Here is a 20,840-nt window from a genome sequence, read left to right as displayed (position 1 = left end):
AGAAATCTTATTTGAAGAAATAATGGCTGAAAACTTCCCTAACTTGGGGAAGGAAATAGTCATTCAGATCCAGGAAGCCCAGAGAGTTCCAAAAAAGATGAACCCAAAGAGACCCACACCAAGACACTTTATAATTAAAATGTCAAAGGCTAAAGATGAGAGAATATTAAAAGGAGCAAGAGAAAAACAACTTGTCACGTACAAGGGAGCCCCTGCATCAGCAAATTTTTCAGCACGAACTTTGCAGGCTAGAAGGGAGTAGCACAATATATTCAGAGTGCTATAAGAAAACAAAACAAAACAAAAAACTTCCAGCCAAAAGTCCTCTCTGGCAAAGTTACTATTCAGACTTGAAGGAGAGAGAAAGCATTTTCCACAAGCAAAAAGCTAAAGGAGTTCATCATCACTAAACTGGCCTTATAAGAAATGTTAAAGGGACTCCTTTAAGCTGAAAAGGAAGGGTGCTAATTAGTAACGTGAAAGAATAAATATCACTGGAAAAGTAAATATATAGTAAAGGTAGTAGATTAACTACTTATAAAGCTAGTAGGAAGGTTAAAAGACAAAAGTAGTAAAAATAACTGATGACAATAATTTGTTAAGGAATACGCAGAGGAAAAGGTGTAAAATGTGACATCAAAAACATAAAATGTGGAGGGGAGGGTAAAAATGTTGAGCTTTAGAATGGGATCAACTTAAGTTGTTATCAACTTAAAACAAACTGTTACAGGTATAAGTTTTTATATGTAAGCCTCATGGTAACTACAAAAATCTATAATGAGTACCTAAAAGAGAAAGAGAAATGAATCTAACTAAGCATACCACTAAAGAAAGTTCTCAAACTACAAAGAGAATAAAGAAGAAGAAAGGAACAGAGAGGAACTACAAAAACAGTGAAAACAGTTAACAAAATGGCAATAAGCACATTCCTATCCATAATTACTTTAAATGTAAATGACTAAATTCTTCAATCAAAAGACATAGAGTAACTGAATGGATAAAGAAAAACACCAACAAGGCCCATTTATATGCTGCCTACAACAGTCACAATTTAGATATAAAGACAGACAAAGACTGAAAATGAAGGGATGGGAAAAAATATTCCTTGGAAATGGAAACCCAAAGTAGCTATTCTTATATCAGACAAATAGACTTCAAAACAAAGACTGTAATAGGAGATGAAGGAAGGCATTACATCATGATAAAGGGGTCAACCCAACAAGAGGATATAACATTTGTAAATTTTTATGCACCCAACATAGAAGCACTAAATTTGTAAAGCAAATATTAACAGACCTAAAAGGAGAAATAGACAGAAATGTAATAGTAGTGGATTTTAATATCCCATTTACATCAATGGATAGACCATCCAGATGGAAAATCAATAAAGAAACATTGGCCTTAAACAACATGTTAGACCAGATGGACTTAACAGATACTTACAGAACATTCCATCCAAAAGCAACAGAATAAACATTTTTCTGAAGAGTACATGGAAGATTTTCTGACATAGCTCATATGTTAGGCCACAAAACAAGTCTTAAGTTTAAGAGGGTTTAAATCGTATTAAGCAACTTTTCTGATCACAATGGTATGAAACTAGAAATTAATTATACAAAGAAAACTGGAAAATTAACAAACATATGAAGATTAAACAACATGCTAAAATAACCAATGGGTCAAAGAAGAAATCAGATTAATAAAAAAATACCTTGTGACAAATAAAAAATGGAAATGTTACATACCAAAATTTATGGAATGCAGCAAAAGCAGTTGTAAGAGGGAAGTTCATGGCAATGAATGCCTACCTCAGGAAACAAGTAAAGTCTCAAATAGACAACCTAACTTTACACCTCAAGAAGCTAGAAAAAGAAGAAAAATAGAAGCCCAAAGTAGAAGGAAGGAAACAACAAAGAGCAGAAATAAATGAAATGACTAAAAAGACAATAGGAAAGATCAATGAAACTAAGAACTGGTTCTTTGAAAGGATAAAATTGACAAAACTTTAGTTAGACTCACCAAAAAAAAAAAAGAAAGAAGACTCTTCCAGACACAATTTGCAAGGCCAACATTACCCTGACAGCAAAACCAAACACCACAAAAAAAGAAAACTACGGGCCAGTATCCCTGATGAATAAAGGTGAAAAATCCTCAACAAACATTAGAAAATCAGATTCAATAATACATTAAAAGGATCATAACGCATGATCAAGTGGCATTTTATCCAGGGATACAAGAATGGTTCGATGTCCACATATCAATCAATGTGATAGACCACATTAACAAAATGAAACATAAAAATCATATGATCGTCTCAGTAGATGCAGAAAAAGCACTTGACAAAATTCAGCATCCATTTATGATAAAATCTGTCAGCAAAGTGGGTACATAGAGAACATATCTCAACATGATAAAGGCCATGTATGACAGCCCCACAGCTAACACCGTACTCAACGGTGAAAAGCTGAAAGCTTTTCCTCTAAGATCAAGAACAAGACAGGGATGCCCATTCGCCACTTCTATTCAGCATAGTATTGGAAGTCCTAGCCACAGCAATCAGACAAAAAAAGAAATAAAAGGCATCCAAATTGGGAAAGAAGTACAACTGTAACATTTGTAGATGACATTATTTTATATAGAGAAAACCCTAACGTCTCCATCAAAAAAACTGTTAGAACTAATTTAAAAATTCAGTAAAATTGCAGAATACAAATTCCATGCACAACGATCTCTTGCATTTCTTCACATTAATAATGAACTATTATGAATAACAAAAGGCACTCCTATCACTCAGGAATCTCCAATGGTTTTAGGAGCCCTGTGCCAGGAAATGAGGACAAAGACCAAGTATTATTTTGTATTCTACCACACACCTCAGCATATCTTGTTTCAGGGAGGAGGGGGGCCAAGGGACACAATTCAACCCATAAGATGAATTTGAAAAATACACTTGACCTTTCTCAGCCTCCATTTTTTTTCTGTCTCACTGGGCCATTAGAGAGAGATATAATAAGTGCATATTAGATTGAAAATAAAATTTGCGAATTTTCAAGAGCTTTATTTTAGCCAACCTAAGGCTTTAATATGTTCAACCCCTATGTACTAAGCAGCACCAATGTGTTAGGCTCAGCAGCACAGGTTCTGAGAAAAAAGGAGTGGGAAAGACTGACACAAGCCTGCCCTCGAGGAGCTTACAGTCTAGCATTGGCCATGAAACACAGGATAACTATTAAATAAGCAAAGATTGTGTTCTCACAAACTCAACATTTATAGGCAGCAAAGCCTGCTAAGAGAACTGGACTAGAAATTTGGGAGTTTTTTCCTTGAAACCCAGGCGGATCCAGTAGGATGGGGTGGTTAAGATCAGTGGTATTAGAACCAGACTACCTATGTTGGAATTCTTGCACCTCTATTAAATTAGCTGTGACCTTGGGCAGATGCTTCAAACTCAGTGTGCCTTAATTTCTTTATTGACAAGAGTAGTAATACTACCTATCCCCTTGTGTTGTTTTGAAGATTAAATTATTTAGCACATAGAAAGCACTTACAGTTATGTCTGACACAGAAAGAGCATTCAACAAATGTTAGTGATTATCATTATTATTATTATTATCTGGTAACTCTTGAAAAGGGGTATGCTTGAGACTTCCCTGGTGGCTCAGTGGTTAAGAATCCGCCTGCCAAAGCAAGGGACACGGGTTTGATCCCCGGTCTGGGAATATCCCACATGCCATGGAGCAACTAAGCCCATGTGCCACAACTACTGAGCCTGCGCTCTAGAGCCCATGCTCTTCAGCAAGAGAAGCCACTGCAATGAGAAGCTCGTGCACCGCAACGAAGAGTAGCCCCTGCTCGCGGCAACTAGAGAAAGCCCGCACACAGCAATGAAGACCCAACGAGGCCAAATATAAATAAATAAATAAATTTATATTTAAAAAAATAACAATAAAATAGAATAAGAATATGTGAAAAAGGGGGGGTATGCTTAGATTCTTTTTTCTTAGAAAACTAATGTCAGCCAAGATCATCAGTCTTAGTGTTGCCAGTTTCACCCCCAAAACATGACCTTTTGAATTAAAACATATTAGAAGAAGTAGTCTTAGTGGAAGCATGTGGATAGCCACGTAATGCTTATGAACTATAAATATCTACAGTTACAATCTGGGGTTCAGGTAGATAAATTCTAGATCTTATACAACTGTGGTAAGGTGGAACTACTTAGGCTTTTTCTCTTTATTTGCCTATCTATTTTTAGGGGACTATGGAACCCCACTTCCTTGGTACTTCCTTCTACAAGAGTCTTATTGGCTAGGTGGTGAAGGTAAGTTATTTTAAATTTTTTAATTAAAAAAAGAAAAACGAATGTTTGAAATTAGCTCCTTTGGCTCTGCATGGGATGTGTGTGCGTTGTAGAGGTGGCTCTCACATGAAGTGTGAGATTCCTGATTAGTTACCTGTCTGCTGGGGGCTCTGCTCCTTGATGTAGCACCACAGCCTCTGGGAGCCCATGTTTTGTGAGCCACTGGGCCAGGGTGATGGCTGAGCATTGATAAACCCCTGAGTCCTGGTCATGCCCAGTAGATTAAAGCACACTCTTAAAAGAAGGCCAAACCACTTCAGGGTGCAAATAAGTTTTGCAACTTCTCAGTTTAAAGCAAACAGATCCAGAGAATCATAGAGGAATCTTTACATTCGTCTTCTGCTGCCTCCCCTCATCTGCTTTTTTATTCCTCTCTACTTTTTCAAATATAAATGAATTTATTTTCCCTAAGTAAGGGCCCATCTGGAGGCCGGGGCAGAGCTGTGATCTTAAGGCAAATACTCCCAGATACTCTTAGTATTGGTCTTTCCTCTGGTTGGGAAAGAGGGATAAAAGGACATTTGCCCAGAATGCATCCTAGATAAAGTTTACGTTTCCTCCTGAATAGGATAGGAGGCCAAAGGAGAGTTCTAGAATTGGGGGGAAACCACAAACTCTTGTGAGGTATGAGGAGGCAGAGAAATTCCAGAGCTGAGAGCTGGGGACTCCCCTGGAGCTAGGAGTTTCTGGAAGCAAAGGAAATGCTTTCCAATCTGTTTGTTCCTCACCTACCTGCTCTTTACTTTGTGCTATTGGGCCTGGGCCAGGATTTATCCTTTAAGCACTAAGATAGATGTTTGTTTTCTCTAGGCGATTAGCCTAGGACCTTTAAAAGTTTTTTGGGGGGGGGGTTGCCTTTTTTTTAATGGTTCAAACAAACAGCACTTCAATAGCTCAGTTTGTTTGTTTTTTTCCATTATGTTGGCTTGTCTGTCTGTATTGTCTATCTATAAACTTTTAAATTTCCACTGTAATAAAGTTATAACCCATCATAAATGGGAATTTTCAACACAGAAGTCTGCTCCTGGAACGTTTCTAATTTCAATGAATATCAGGACTTGTGGGCATTTTTTCCCTCTATAATCTCAGCAGATATGCTGCCTCTAAAAAAAAAAAGAAAAGAGAAATCTTAAGACGAATGTGCTCCTTTAAAAATGAGTCATATTTTTGCCAACAGAAGCCAAATATTTTTCACCTGTCTCACAGGCTAGACTGAAATAGATTCCTAAATTTCTCTAAAATTAGAAAAGAGGTGAGTTTTTCCACCGAAACCCCTCCTTTCACAGATGAAGACATGGAGTCCAAGAGATATCCAGTGTCTTACCCAGTTCCCATTGTTCACTTGGGACAAAATCTGGAACTGGGACATACATTTCCTGGCAAGGAACTCACTCCAGTGACTAGAAGAATATCTCCCCCTGCTATTTTATTATTACACATTAATGCAGTATGATAGCTAGTAAAGAGATCAAAGGAACTGTGGGCAATAGATTTAAAAGTCCTTCAGAAAACAGAAGTACTGGAGGGGGCGGGTCCCTGACCACCAGGCCCATTACTTGCCACTCCACCACACAGCCTGCAAATCTACAGGCAGCGGTGTGGACAGAGAGGCCCTGGTTGGCTGCAGCATTGAAAAATTCACCCTGCTCATGTATGTGCACTTGAGGCCAGAGCCTTTAGATGCTTGGCAACAATGGTTTCCTCCTGCCCCTGCTTTCTTCTCTGGCTGGCTTGCTTTCCTGCTTCTCTTCCGCTTTCAGGATGTCCTGATATCCTTTTAAACCAAATGCCAAGTTTACAAAAAGTGCCTCTTTTGGGGTGTGGGGGGAGGTAGGTGTATGTGTGAGTGTGAGAACATTTGTGTGTTTACACCGCAATTCACAATTTGTGCAAGCCTGTACGTCAACCAGATTCAACTCTGGTATTAATCTCCAAATACATGAATGCCCATAAAAGTAGATTTCTCAGGTAAACGATGTCTCAGTCTGGCTGCCCATCATATCAGCTTGAATGGACTTTTACTCAAGGTTCACCATGACTTTGACATGTTTTGGATTGGAGTGAAAAATACTGTTAACGAGCTAAAGAAAATTAACCCATTTCAAAGTTAATTTTTTTTTTTTAATCACAATGTCTGACATTGTGGGCTCCTCCTGGCATTTTAAGAGGATGTGTGAAACTCCTGTTACAAAACTCCCTCTGGGCTCAGCAAAGGCTTCCAAATCAGCCAGCTGGGAGGCCCTTCCAGCCATGCCGGAACTTCACAGTCCCGCAGGTCAGAGGTTGGCAAAGCCTTGCTCGGGGCTTGTCCTGGGAATGCCAACTTGGCCTTCTGAGGGAACTGTGTTTTCCAGCTATGGTAAGAAACTCTGCTCCGCCTTCTTTTCCCCTCCTTTCCTGCCTTTCCTGATTCTCATGTCTCACCAGGAGAGTAACAGTGGCTTCTGGTTGGTGCAGGGTGTTCAACCAGAGAAGAAAGGGCCTTGGAAAAGACGGAACCCATAACAGAGGAAATGGAGGACCCAGAACACCCAGCAGGAATAAATGGTAAAAACCTCAATAAAGAATGCAGAACAGAGGCCAGGAAAAGGCTCAGAACACTGCACAGGGCCAGAGTAAAACACCTCATGACTGGGGTGAAATGGAACCCAGGAAACTGACTGTCTTTGTTGACAAGGGTTAAACCTAATACCTTCTCAAGGGTCCAGCTGCACATGTGCGGAATGAATGGTCCAGCCAGACATTAACGCATATTTCCTGGAGAAAGCAAATCCAAAGTATGTGGTGTGTTTGTGCCCTTGTTAGGCAAACCCCAAGTGAATTGCACAAATGTGCTGACTTCCGAGGATTTAGCAAGAACAATAACTTGGGTCACTAGGTCTCAAAGCGGATATGAGCTATAAGGAAAGACAAAAATAAATGCTCCTGTGCACAGGGGGAAAGAGTCTAAAGGAGCTGACTACATTTCATTCGTGGTTTACAAATCTAGAAGTCCATTCATTCAAGCCATCAAAAGCCTTTCCTGACCGTGGAAGTTACCTAATAACTCCTCAACCCATGGACTAAGTTTGCAAGTGTTCCCCTGGCCTTTGCCTCCCTTACCTTCCCTCTTGAACCAGTTCTGTACTCCCCGCCACCATGTTCTCTATTCCTTAAGCATATGAATTTCTCTGTGGATACTAAATGCTCTTGCTATGCTCACCCTGGGTTTAGAGAGGCACCATGGCCTCTGGACTTCACCTGATGTTGCATGAGAGGGTCCAGCCTCCATGCCTCTGGTCCATCCCAGGTGCCATTTCACAAAGCTGAGGTCAGAGACCTGTGGCTCCTGTGGTTTCCAGTCAGCAGAACTTGTGGGAAGACCCTCCTCCCAGAGTGTAATTCCAAGACCAAAATCAGGGGGTTGGGGACTGGTCCCATCTCAGTTTTAGGCGAGACCAGGAGGCACAGAGAGAAGAAGCAATGGGATTTTTTTTTTTTTTTTTTTTTGCAGGGGAGTAAGTGCTCAGAACTACAATATTAAGATGACAAATTAAGTGACGCTGTGTAGAGTGAACTAAAGCAGGGAGAGACTGGAGGACAGGCAGAAGTGAACACCACGTGGACCTCACACCGTAGGGGGGTGTGGAAGTCGAAAAGTGGAGGGACAGAGTTTGAGGGACAATAGTGAAGAAGAGTGGACTGTCCCACCCTAACTGGAGAAACTCTGGAGTTCTGAGGAGCAAGAATTCAGTTTTAGTCAGAGTTGGCCCAAAGATGTGAGCCAAGGTGACTAGGAGAATGGCAGCTCCAAGAATGAACATAGGACAGTCTGAAGGAAAATGTTGTTTGGGGGAGAAAAGGAGGAGCCTGAGCTGTTACAAGAAATCCATGAAGAAATGCCCAGCAAACTATCCGAAATGAGGACCTGGGATTGAAGGCTGAGCTTAGGGCTAACTCTCCATACAGACGGTGAGTGCAGTCTGGGTTTGAATCCCAGCTCTGCCACTCATAAGCCATGTGACCTTGATTGGACTCTTGATGTCTCTGTGCCTTAGGTTTCCTCAATAATAGAAATGGGCACAGTAATATCTATTCCCCTAGGGCTGTAGTAAGGGTGAAATGAGGAAATCCATATAAAGCACTTGAAATAATGCCTGGCACAGAGTAACCTTTCAATAAATGTTGGCCACTATTATTACCATTATTATTCTGTAGTCATCCTTACAAAGGTCATAGCTAAAGCCATGGGGGCAGAAGACAATAGTCTGAAGAAAGAACCTTGGGAAATGTGTACACTAAGGCATTGTTACATCGTGTTCATTTTTTCCAACAAGACTCCTTCTTTGAACGTGAGCTCCCAGGCTTGGTTCCCGGGGTGTGTGTGAAGAATCTGGTAAAGATTTTTGAGCCCCATGGCAGACCAGCTGTGGACCGTCTTAACATTACCTTCTATGAAAACCAGATCACCGCGTTCCTCGGTCACAATGGAGCAGGGAAAACCACGACCTTGTGAGTCTCCAGTCATTTTCTGGCTCTCTTCTTCCTCTTTTAGCTTCAGTCTATTCTTTCCCATTGAATTTTAGTGACAAAAATGTGCCAATATTTGTGTCCCAGAAAGGTGTTAAGCACAATGCAATTTTCAAAGCTTATTTGCATATATTGTTTTATTGGATCCTCACATGAAATTGGAGACAGAGGTGGAGTAGTAAGTTTATTGCCCCCTTTGTGCCAGGGAAGTGGACATCCAGAGAGCTGAAGTGACTTTCCCAAGGTCACCAAGTTGTAATGGTTTCCTGGGGGCAAGAGCCAGGTCCTCCCAAAATTGTCTCTTGTCTTTGATGCTGCGAGCCGGGCTCCCTACCCCCAGCCTCCCCAGCATTACCGTCATGATGGTGATGATAAAGTCATGGCCACCACCATCACATGCCCTCTGTCTGTAGAGCGCTATTTACTTTCAGAGAGCATCCCTTTTCCTACCTATGAGGGTTGGTGGTAGTTCTGGAGAAAGTTAAAAGGGGCTGTGGGGTTACTGCCTGGCAGCTGAAAACTAAGTTCAGGGAAGATGAAGGCTCTGCATGGACTCCTCAGGTCAGGAAGCTCCCCTCACTTTTCTAAGGGCCCTGAGCGTCATCTGCTGCGAAGGAGAACAGGGCCAGCTAAGGTTTCCCGAGGAGCAGCAGGGCAGGGAACCCATATGAACACAGTCATCAAGTCCTTTGGCTTCTTAGAGAGCCCCAGGAAGGAACAGCTGTGTACACCCTGCGTTGGAATGTTCTCTGAGGGCGGTTCAGCGTGAATGGAATGTGGGGCTGGTGCCATCATACTTGGTTCTGTTTCCCTCTAGTGGTCGATCAACAGGCCAGTTCAGAGAGCCTGAGATTGTATCTGGCTCAGGGACAGAGCTGGGAGGGTTAGCTGATTTCTCTCCTTGTTAACTAATATGGTCAGAGAGCCCCAAGCCCTGTTCAGGGCCCCAAAGGCAAACACATTACGTCACGAATGTGAAATGCAATGTCCCCTGGTGGCTGGAACACAACGTTTAATAAAAGTAATATAATATTTTTGAGTCTTCCTTTATTCTGACACTGTTCTAAGTGCTTTACAGGTATTAACTATATTTAATCCTCCCAAAAAAACCCATGAGGTGAGAGTCGTCATTTCCCATTTTACAAAATAAATCAACATTGCTATTGGGCTTTTTATTATTTTGGATCCAAAATTATTGTGGTGATGATTCCCAGGCCTGGGTTTAATCAGTTAATCAACAAATACATGTTGAACGCTTGGGCTTCTCAATAAGACCTTGCCTTTCGTAATGGTGACATCAGGCAAAACTTGGACCCATGGGCTGGATACCTTTAACTGAGCCCCCTACAGCGCCAGGAGCTGTGATGGCTGAGTTGGGGAGGGATCTCCGGCTGCAAGTGAGCATTCTACAGCTGGGAATCAGTGTACACCCATCAGTGCTTGCCTGAAAGAACTAGGAAATAAGTGAAGCAGAGAAGGAAGGCGGATGTGCTCATCCTCCTAGGGGCCTGGACGTACACACTGGTGCTAATAAGCCCCATACAGGAAACTTGGTTCCTGCAGCTGATGATGGTTGGGGTTTAATTGAGGGGCAGAATCACCGACCCTGGGGTGCAGGCTGCTGTCCCAAGGCCTTCCTAAAAGCCAGTCTTTCAACCACTGACTCCTGCGTTTGGCAGGTCCATCCTGACGGGTCTGTTGCCACCGACATCCGGGACTGTGCTCATTAGGGGAAAGGACATTGAAACCAGCCTGGATGCTATCCGGCAGAGCCTTGGCATGTGTCCACAGCACAACATCCTGTTCCACCAGTAAGTAGAACAGGAACTGAGACCCTCCCCATGCCCTAACCTCACCTTGCCCTCCAACAACATGTTCTCTAGAGCGCAGCTGAGGGATGCCAGCTCTGGGGGCAGAAGGCAGTAATCTTCTTTGGCTTCCCCCTCATTCGGGGTCCTTTGTCCTACTTGCAATGAAACATGCTTGTGACTGTGCCTCTGGCACTCAGAGCTGAGGTCTTCCTGCTCAGAAGAGTGGTGCTGCCTTCTCTCTGTCAGGGTGGCTGGTCCCGGGGCCCCTTGCTCAGTACTTGCCCAGAAGTCTGGTCCCTTTCAGGGACCACGGAGGAGACCATCGCTCCTTTTTTCCTCTTCAGCCAGGCATTAAAAACTGACTTTTTTTTTTTTTTGCGGTATGAAGGCCTCTCACTGTTGTGGCCTCTCCCGTTGCGGAGCACAGGCTCCGGACGCACAGGCTCAGCGGCCATGGCTCACGGGCCCAGCCGCTCCGCGGCATGTGGGATCTTCCCGGACCGGGGCACAAACCCGTGTCCCCTGCATTGGCAGGCGGACTCTCAACCACAGCACCACCAGGGAAGCCCAAAAACTGACTTTTGAGGAAGCTTTTCAGTTGCTTTTATCCCAAACTTTTATTTCTTATCTAAAAAGTTATATACAGTCATTGAAGCAAAGAAGGAGGGAAGACAGGAAGGAAGGAAATATAGATTAAAACAAAAAAGAAAAGTCACCTGTAATTTCACCAGCTATAGAAAACCACTGTTAACACCTTGATATATAATTTTTCTCATATACATGTATAGATATACATATATACTTTAAAATTATAAAGGAGAATAAAACTCTGCATACCATTTTGTAACCTGTTTTTCTAAATGTGATTGCTTTTTTAAACCTAAGATATCATGAACATCTTTTCGTGCTATTACATATTCTTCTATGCAATAAGTTTTAATGTGTACATACTATTCCATCGTATAATGTGCTATTTAAGCTGTCTTAGATATTTTGGCGGGGTTGGTATTTTGTTTCATTTTTCTATTATAAACAACACGATGAACATCGTGATTGCTAAATCTTTGTGCTCATCTTTAATTATTTCTATGAGGTAAATTGCTAGAAGTGGAATTGCTGAGCACATTGCCTTTCTCATTGCCCCGTCCCCATAGCCTCACAGTGGCTGAACACATCCTATTCTACGCACAGCTGAAAGGGAGGTCCTGGGAGGAGGCCCAGCTGGAGATGGAAGCCATGCTGGAGGACACAGGCCTCCACCACAAGAGGAACGAAGAAGCTCAGCATCTCTCAGGTGCTTGGTGTTGGGAAAAGACAGGGCTTCAGATGGCATATCCATGGTTTCCCAGTGCACAGGGCCTTGTGCATATGCATGTGTGCATGTGTGTGTACGTGTGTGTATTCTTAGGCTTATAACAGGAGAGCTCCTAAGGGTTGGAACATTCTATAAAGTTATTCTGACCATCTAAGACCAACCCACGTCTGGATTATTTCCCACATGAAACACTATCTTGCAGCAGCCTGGGCTGTATTTGCTCTGATGTTTATATGTTTGAACTCAAAGGTGAGAACAGTCTTCAAATGGTCTGATCCTAGGAGGCAGGTATTTTCTTTCCTGAATTGTGAGGCCTGTACCACTAGAGTTTTGGACACTGTATGAATATCTAAGGAGGCAGCTACAAGCTGCTGCTGGATCTAAGGTACCTTCCTTATGAGGTCAGCCCTGGGCCCTTCTCTTCCAATTGTCCACAGCTCCCGTGACCCTGCCGCCTTGTACCTCTAGGTGGCATGCAGAGGAAGCTGTCCGTTGCCATTGCCTTCGTGGGAGATGCCAAGGTGGTGGTTCTGGATGAGCCCACCTCTGGGGTGGATCCCTACTCGAGGCGCTCAATCTGGGACCTGCTCCTGAAATATCGCTCAGGTAATGGCCACTGTGCATCGCCTGTGCTCTCACTGAGGCTTTATGGGTGCTCTCCACTCTCTCACACCTAGCATTTTGCAACTCAGCATAGTAAGGGCCACAACTATACTCAGATGGGGCTTTATCACTGGCTTGGGGGAGTCTAAGTTCTAGATGAAGCCTCCTGAGATATTTTACACAAGTACAAGCAGGGAGTTACTGATGAAGCAGCCTACTTCCCAAAATGCTCTAGAAAGTTCTCTCGACCTGCAGCCCTTCTGTCTGGAGCAATGGGAGCAGCTCTAGTGAAATTCCCCCTTGGAAACCAGGTGTGAGGGCAGTGAGCCTGTGTTCAGTGCTGCAGAGGACTGCTGCAGATGGAGATGTCTCAAAGTGTGACATTTCCGCCTCTGTCGTGGCACGTGCAACCAGGGGTACAGATCCAGAAGAGACAGCAAGCAGAGCTAGTGCCCGTAAAAGTGGTGGTGTGGTTCAATCCTGCAATCGATTTGCCTTCCTGGAAATCCTCATTACCATTTTCTTTCAATGACGTCTCCAGCTGGTATCAAAGAGTATGTGTGTGTGTGTGTGTGTGTGTGTGTGTGTGTGTGTGTGTTCTTTGCAAAGATTATAAATGCAGTGCTTAATGACCCAGAGAATATACATATAGAACTCAAAAGATGCTGAATGACAATAATAAACATGTCCCATATATGGTGATTTATTTGCATCAGGTCCTATGTCTAATGAAGAAATAATCTGTGAAACAGTGCTTTACAATATTCAGGATGCTAAAAACGTTAGCTGTTTTCATTTTTATTCTAATATTCTAGACTTTATTGCAGAAAACTTGTTTTTATTTATTAACTCCCAGTTTTTGCAACCCATGTAATGGGAAGCTTGCCATACATCCTCTCCCATCCACACCTGGCCCAGGCCTGCCTGGTGATTCCCCTACCCCTGCCCTTGCAGGCAGAACCATCATCATGTCCACTCACCACATGGACGAGGCCGACATCCTCGGGGACCGCATCGCCATCATAGCCCAGGGACGGCTCTACTGCTCCGGCACCCCGCTCTTCCTAAAGAACTGCTTTGGCACAGGCTTCTACTTAACCTTGGTGCGCAAGATGAAGACCATCCAGAGCCAAGGGGGAGGCTGTGAGGTTTGTGTCTGTCCAGGGAAAGAGCCTGTCCTGGGTGAGAAGGAAAGCACAGTGTGGTGCTGTCGTTCTGGACACTTCTACCTAAATTAGACTCCAGGCAGCAGAATTGACCTCTTTGTTTCTGGAACCATTTGTAGATTTTGATAAAAGGGCATTCTGAACTCTCCTACAGAGATGGTTTACCCCAAATAAAACAACTAGTTTTAAACGACCTCTGATTATTATAGGCCAGAATCCTAAACTACACATGTGGTTTGGTGCAACATAGAAGGGAGTGACTTATTCTGCAAGGTTACACTAATTAAAGGGCAGTAGTTGTTTAAATTCCTTTTTTCATTCCAACATTTATGTTCCCTAATTAAACCCAAATTTCATTGGTAAATGAAAGCTAAGAAAAAGATTCCCTGATAACTATAACCTGAAAATGGTGAAGTGAAAAAATACCAACCAGCAGAGACCAACTCAGCATGTTAGGAGCCCCAGGTTCAAGTCTGGGCTGCAAGGTGAACAAACTGTGTCATCCTAGGCAAATTCCTTAATTCCTCATTGTTGTGGAGTATTTTCCACATAGAAAATGAAACTGATAATTGCTTCTCTGCTTCTTGGGGATGTGGTGAAGATAAGTGAGATAAAGTATTATAAATGTGCTTTGGGCTCATTGAGAAAGGCATTGCTCACATTCAAGTTGTTTTGTCATGCTTATTTTATTGTAGCATTATTTATGCCTCTGACCCCTGTAGTTTAAGTGTCTGGCTGCTTCTGGGTTTTCCAGTCCTGGATAGACTTCCACAGCCCAGCATGCATCCCTGGGGAGGGAGAAGCAGAATGTCTTGCACAGGCCAACCTATAGCTTTCACTTAAATAATGACAAGGCAAAGGGATCCTTCAAGGTTCTCTCTGTGCCTGATTCACACACTCTGCAGAACAAAATCAAACAGCCACAGCTTCAAAATGTTCAGATGAAGTAATAGAGTAAAACAGTGAAGAAAAATGTGTTGACTACACTTGGCGTGAGAAACAAAGCATGGTGGTGACTTCAATCAGCATCAGGGAGATGCTATAGAAATGACTGACGTCCATCTGTTGTAGGGGACCTGCAGCTGTGCGTCTAAGGGTTTCTCCATCAGGTGTCCATCCTGCATTGATGAGATAACTCCAGAACAAGTCTTGGATGGTAAGGACTCAGGCAGACTGTACCTCAGTTCTTGTCTGGCGATCATCTCTGGGTATTTTGGGTGTGTCCGGCTGTCGTGCATTTCAATGGGAGCAAATAGAACACTCTGTGTGTTTCTCAAGCCCACAGTCATGCAATTGCTCATCATCTTCTTTGAGTTTTTTCTCTTCCTCCGTTCCCAAAGGGATGTTAAAAGTCATGGACCTACGGGCCCTCTCCCTTTAATGACGAATCCAGTCTTTGTTCACTCCTTGCCCTTGCCCATAGTAAGCCTCCATTCCTGGGGTCCTCCTGCCTGGCTCCAAGCCACATTCCTCAGTGTCTGGAGAGAAGGGGTTCTAAGGGTGCCAGCTGGAGCCCTACAGTGGAGCCACAGTGATGCACAGCCCTCATCGTGCACTTTTCCAGAGAGTCAGTTTGCACGGTGTAGATGCCAAATCTGAGGAATATCGCACATCCCCGTTACACTCCCAGCTTTCCTCTCAGTTTCCCAGTTTTCCAGTGGTTCTTGCTTGGATTAGAGTGTGTCAAACCTCATAAGGGGTGCCTCCACTCCAGGAAGATGCCAAAGAGAGGCTCTCGCTGTAGAAGCACTCCTCGTGCAGGACCTGACCGCCTGCCCTAGAGTGCTTGTCAACAGCTCTTTCCATTCTCCTTGAGTGCTTGCCTCTCATCCTTTCCCCGGGGTGTCTTCACAATTGGAGCACCACGCTTCCCATATTGCTAAGTAGGAGCAAAACTAAACCTATGTACTGATCCAAGTTAATGAAGGGGGAAAATATCTGCTTATCAAAGAAAAGACAAAGTTTCCTACTTATCACAAATATTTTTCTAACCAAAATCTGGTGAAACAAGAAAACGAGACAATATTTATGCACCACGCTTAAAAGCTGAGGGGAAATGCCCAGAGGTGCATCATATTTACTCTCCCACCCTCTCTTCGCACTGACAGAACCTGTGGTGAACGTGAACACATCTTTTTAGAACATTTCTGTGTCTTTTTCCTAGTCTGCCTTGCCATGGGCCCCTCTCTGCTTTCTGAATAAATTTTTTTTTTTAAATACCTTTAATTACTGTGTGTGCCAAAGTTAAGGTGGAAACAGAGCCTGCTGGCTGGGGTGAATTTTTTAAATATTACTTTATTTCTAAATAAAAGTTTATTTTCTTTGAATAGAAGAGAGATGCTGTGAAGGGTGCGGAGCACAGTAAGTAGTTGTACCTGAAATAAGAGAAGGAAGATCATTTCAATCCCCATTAGCTCCTTGGAAGGCTTTTCACACACACACACCTACATACCACACACACTCGCAGACCTCCCTGCCAGACGCTGAAAGCCCTACTGCCCTGAAGCACTGCTGCTGGAAAGGCTGACACACACGTCTAAGACACAATTCCTGGGAATCCAGCAGCTTCAGGTTTGATTTCCTTCCTAAGAGAACAATGAACGTGACCCCTAGAGAGCTGTTAGGGCAGAGCTGCTTCCTCCGGTGAGGAGCCCTCCTGCCCCAGCATGAAGTCATCTCAGAGCTGAAGACAATTGAGTCTAATTTGCATATTTGACTTAAAACAAGCCTTCCAGTCCAGCTAGGCAGAAGGATTTGGGTTGAAAGCCATGAAATCCCTCCACATGAGTCATTTCTAAAACAAAGAAGGAAAAGAACTCATTGGATGATCCTGACTCTGAGAGGATGGCTTGCAGAAACACACAAGACCTGGGCTCTGAGTCCCCAGAATCCCTTCCCCTTTGACCTGCCTCTCAAGACAGTGTGCTAGGGAACTGTCTCTTTAAATGCATGCTTTAAATTTTTAAATTAGATTGTTAACTTTAAAGTAACACATGCTCATGCATAAAATTCAATTCTGATGGTATGAGTGTATCAGGTGAATACTTGGTACTGGACACTTCCCCACACCCCATGCTGTCCTGTACTCCATCCCATGGTCCATTTCCACAGCTTCTCAACCCCCTTCTGCATTTCCTGTGAGCTGGGGATTAAGGGTTTTGTTTGTTTGTTTGTTTGAGGAGGCAGATGCAATCCCAGGGGAAATGGTGCAGGCCTCCCAAAAGTTAGACCAGGCCTGGGTGTGTGATTTAGGAAGGGGAGTTCTCACCCAGCTTGGTCACCAAGGCCGAGTGTGCATATTGGGCAAGTCCCCTATACCTTGGGCCAGACCAAAAAATGAAAGCAATTTTGACTCTCTCAGGCTTGTGGTGATTAAGAATGAACAACATTGATGACAAGAGCTTTCTTACTTGAGATGATGTTCATGATAACACTAGCAGCTAACACTCATCTATGGGCCAGGCACATCATTCTCAGTGTTTTATGCATATTAACGCATCCAAGCCTCACAAATAACAATAAAGTGGGTGCCATTATTTTCCCCTTTACACAGATGAAGAAACAAGGGTATGACCTCCCTAATGTTGCATAGCTTGTAAAGAACAGAACATTTGATTGAACAAAGGAGAAAACGGGCACAGGAGTGTTACATGAGCGCCCCAAGGTTGCACAGCTAGTTGGGGGGGGGGGGTTGGCTTCCATCTCCATCTCCCTTTCAGTGCCTGTCACAGGGCCAGCTAAGCTAAAAACAGACATGATGGGGCGCTATTCCTCCGCAAGAGTCACTACCGAGAAACGAAATGCCCTTTTCTCAAATGAGAGGCAGAAGAAAGTAGGGGACCTGGGCAAGTTCACAGTCTTCCAGGTTCTGGAAAACAGAGTTGGTGTCAGCCTTTCTTCTTGTCTTAGGGGATGTGAATGAGCTGATGGATGTGGTTCGCCACCATGTTCCGGAGGCGAAGCTGGTGGAATGTGTTGGTCAAGAGCTCATCTTCCTTCTTCCAAATAAGAATTTCAAGCAGAGGGCATATGCCAGCCTTTTCAGAGAGCTGGAGGAGACCCTGGCTGACCTGGGGCTCAGCAGTTTTGGAATTTCTGACACTCCCCTGGAAGAGGTAAGGCAGAGATTCCAGGTGGTTGCTTGTACCAGAAGAGGTGGTTCTTTGCCAAAGTCTAGCACAAGAGTCTAGAAGGGAAATTCTGTAAAGGCAGAAAGCCATAATTCCTCACCCAAGCGTAGCAACTATCTTCATTTTTGGCTTATTTCCTCCTGCCCTTGTCCATATGCGCACATATTTTACATAGTTGTGGTCATCGTATACATACACTTTTGTATTTATAGAAGACTATGTTCTTAGACAAAGAGTCATAATGTATTTTCTTCCTATGATGAAGCAGTCCCCAACAAAATTGAGCTTGGATTTCTGAGAGTGGGAATGCCTAAACCAAATTCTCTCTTTTTTCCTTCTTGACAGATTTTTCTGAAGGTCACGGGGGATTGTGAGTCAGGACCTCTGTTTGCTGGTATGGCACCCGAGTGTGGAGTTTGTTCCCTTACCAAACCCACAAGCTCTATCTTGAAAGCCTAAGGAAAAGCGCGTAAAACAACAAAGCAGGCAAACGCTCCTCCATCGCCTTCATCTGACCCCAAAATAACAGGCATTTTGCACTCTCAATTCCTTTGATTGACAAAGGAAAGACAAATGGAATTAGATCTGGGTGGGAAGACTCTAGATGAAATCAGGATTCTTAAGGAGGTCAGGCTGGGAGCTTCACCACCCCCAAGCTTCTCACCCCACTTCCTGGTCTCCTGTTCCTGCCACATCACCATCCTCATCTCCTAGTCTTATCTCTACCAGGCCTCTGATCCACTCCTGCTTGCATGAGTGACAGCTTGCAGAGTTCTTAGAGATATTGGTGACAGTAAATACAACCCAGATGCCAGCTAGGACCTCCTGGCCTCTTTGAGATGGAGATACAATTATTCTGAGCCCTCATTTAGTGCACTGCAGAGCTTCGAAACTGTGGGGACCATAATTGCTGTGGATTCTGGGGGTTTCTCTTCCATATGTGTGAGCCCAGCCACCAACCATCCCCTTCCGTGATTTCTACCACATCTCAGAGCCACACAAAGCACTCATGAGTGCAGTGGATTTTACTGTGGAGGGTGGAGGATGGGGAGATGGACATGCAGGAGAGCTTACCTGCCGCAACACAGGCCACTTCTGATAGAACAACAGGCATCCACCCACTCTGATAAAATGCTCTCCCTGGCTTCTCCCTTTCCATTCCATTTTCCTCTCTTCTGGTCAGAGGCAAGGCTGTGAGGCAATTCTCATTTGCTGTCTTGGGCACCTGCCATTGGTTACCTCTTTCTACCCAGTGTAACATATCACAGTATTTTCCTGTGCAGAGACTGTTTCCTCTTTGGTAGTTTCCAGTGCGAGCTCTACGTCACGGTTTTCATCTTGCTTTGTAAGTGATCCCAGCTATGCCTAGAACTAACAATAGTCAAATATATCAGCCCAGACATGTGCCGTGATCCAGTTAGGTTGTGTGGCAGCCAGAAGAGGTGTCCATGCAGGCAGAGTGGGGAGAAAGGTGCAGTGCTCCGGAGGGGGTGGGAGCAACTCACCACAGGGCCCAGGTCTGCTTTCCAGCTTTGTAGACACAGGAATTAAATTCCCTCAGCTCACCGAAGGGCAAAAACTTACATTAACCAAGACCAGAATGAAAACATGCTAATTTATATGAGAAGCTATGATGGATTCAAGAATCAGGGCCTTTAATCTGCACAGAATACTCCTTCTTAATAATTGGGTCCTGGGACTTCCCTGGTGGCGCAGTGGTTAAGAATCTGCCTGCCAGTGAAGGGGACACGGGTTTGATCCCTGGTCCAGGAAGATCCCACATGCTGTGGAGCAACTAAGCCTGTGCACCACAACTTCTGAGTCTGTGTGCTGCAACTACTGAAGCCCGCACACCTAGAGCCCATGCTCCGCAACAAGAGAAGCCACTGCAAAGGGAAGCCCGCGCACCGCAATGAAGAGTAGCCCCGATCGCCGCAACTAGAGAAAGCCTGCACACAGCAACGAAGACCCAATACAGCCAATAAATAAATAAATAAAGAGATAGATAGATAGATAGATAGATAGGTCCTTTTAGAAGAATAAATTACACATCAGAAGACTGGTCATTCTGGACACACAATAGAATGTTCCAAAGAGACAGTCAAGGGTAGGGGTTAAGAGCATAGCCTCTAGAATGAAGCAGACCAAACATCAAACCTGAACTCTGTAATTTTCTAATTGAGTGGCTTTGGGTAGATACTTAGCCTCTTTTTTTGTTTATGAGAACTCTTAAGATTCAATCCCTTAACAACTTCTATGTATAACATGCAGCAGTGTTAATTAATTTTATCATGTTGTGCATTACATCCCTAGTACTTATTAATACTTAGTTTCTTTGTACCTCAGTTTCCTCATATGCAAAATGGGGATGATAATAGTATCCACCTTTTAAGGTTATAGAGAGAATTAAATGAGCTAAAACATGCCAAGTCTTAACACAGTATGCAATTTCTGGTTATGATTCAGCAGCACCCTAATCTCAACACTTAAAAATATCTCTTACTTCAAACTAAGCCCTAATTTATACTTTACAAAGGGCTAAGTATCCGTTGTTTTATTTGATTGTCACTATAACCTCGTGAGGCTGGTAGGGCAGGGATTGGCCCCATCTGGGGAAACTGAGCTCATATAAGCTGGATGACTTGCCTTAAAGTCACACAGTCTTTTGAGTCTTATTATTCCCTGGTCTCAGCTCTCAAATCTAGGACCCTCAATTATACACTCCCACTGTTTCCCAGTTTTCAGGTGGCTAATTGTATTTGTTTTGAATAGGCTCTGTTTTAGAGGATGGCATTTTTCTGATCTTGTCTTCAGAGTCTGAAGGAGCCTGTGGCTGTCTATGGAGTCATACATTACATGGTACCAAGAGGGTCCAAGCCATTTCTGAAGGGTGGCTCACTGCCAGTGGCCTCTGGAGGGCAGCAGAAAGCCAGAGACAAACAGACC

At 43.7% G+C, this 20,840-nt stretch overlaps 1 protein-coding gene across 1 annotated transcript in view; it reads left to right on the top strand.

The window, feature by feature from the left end:
• ABCA4 (ATP binding cassette subfamily A member 4) overlaps positions 1–20,840 on the top strand; it is a 128,569-nt gene that overhangs the window by 68,261 nt on the left and 39,468 nt on the right. The window contains exons 17-26 of the mRNA XM_060085375.1: positions 4,256–4,321; positions 6,818–6,907; positions 8,677–8,851; positions 10,549–10,680; positions 11,835–11,974; positions 12,464–12,601; positions 13,553–13,746; positions 14,836–14,920; positions 17,674–17,879; positions 18,240–18,288. Of these exons, the coding sequence (XP_059941358.1) occupies positions 4,256–4,321; positions 6,818–6,907; positions 8,677–8,851; positions 10,549–10,680; positions 11,835–11,974; positions 12,464–12,601; positions 13,553–13,746; positions 14,836–14,920; positions 17,674–17,879; positions 18,240–18,288 (1,275 nt within the window). The remainder of the gene's footprint in view (positions 1–4,255; positions 4,322–6,817; positions 6,908–8,676; positions 8,852–10,548; positions 10,681–11,834; positions 11,975–12,463; positions 12,602–13,552; positions 13,747–14,835; positions 14,921–17,673; positions 17,880–18,239; positions 18,289–20,840) is intronic.

This window comes from Mesoplodon densirostris, chromosome 2 (genome assembly GCF_025265405.1).
Source record: "Mesoplodon densirostris isolate mMesDen1 chromosome 2, mMesDen1 primary haplotype, whole genome shotgun sequence".
NCBI classification, from domain to species: Eukaryota; Metazoa; Chordata; class Mammalia; order Artiodactyla; family Ziphiidae; genus Mesoplodon; species Mesoplodon densirostris.
This window is presented reverse-complemented; position numbering and strand designations above follow the sequence as displayed.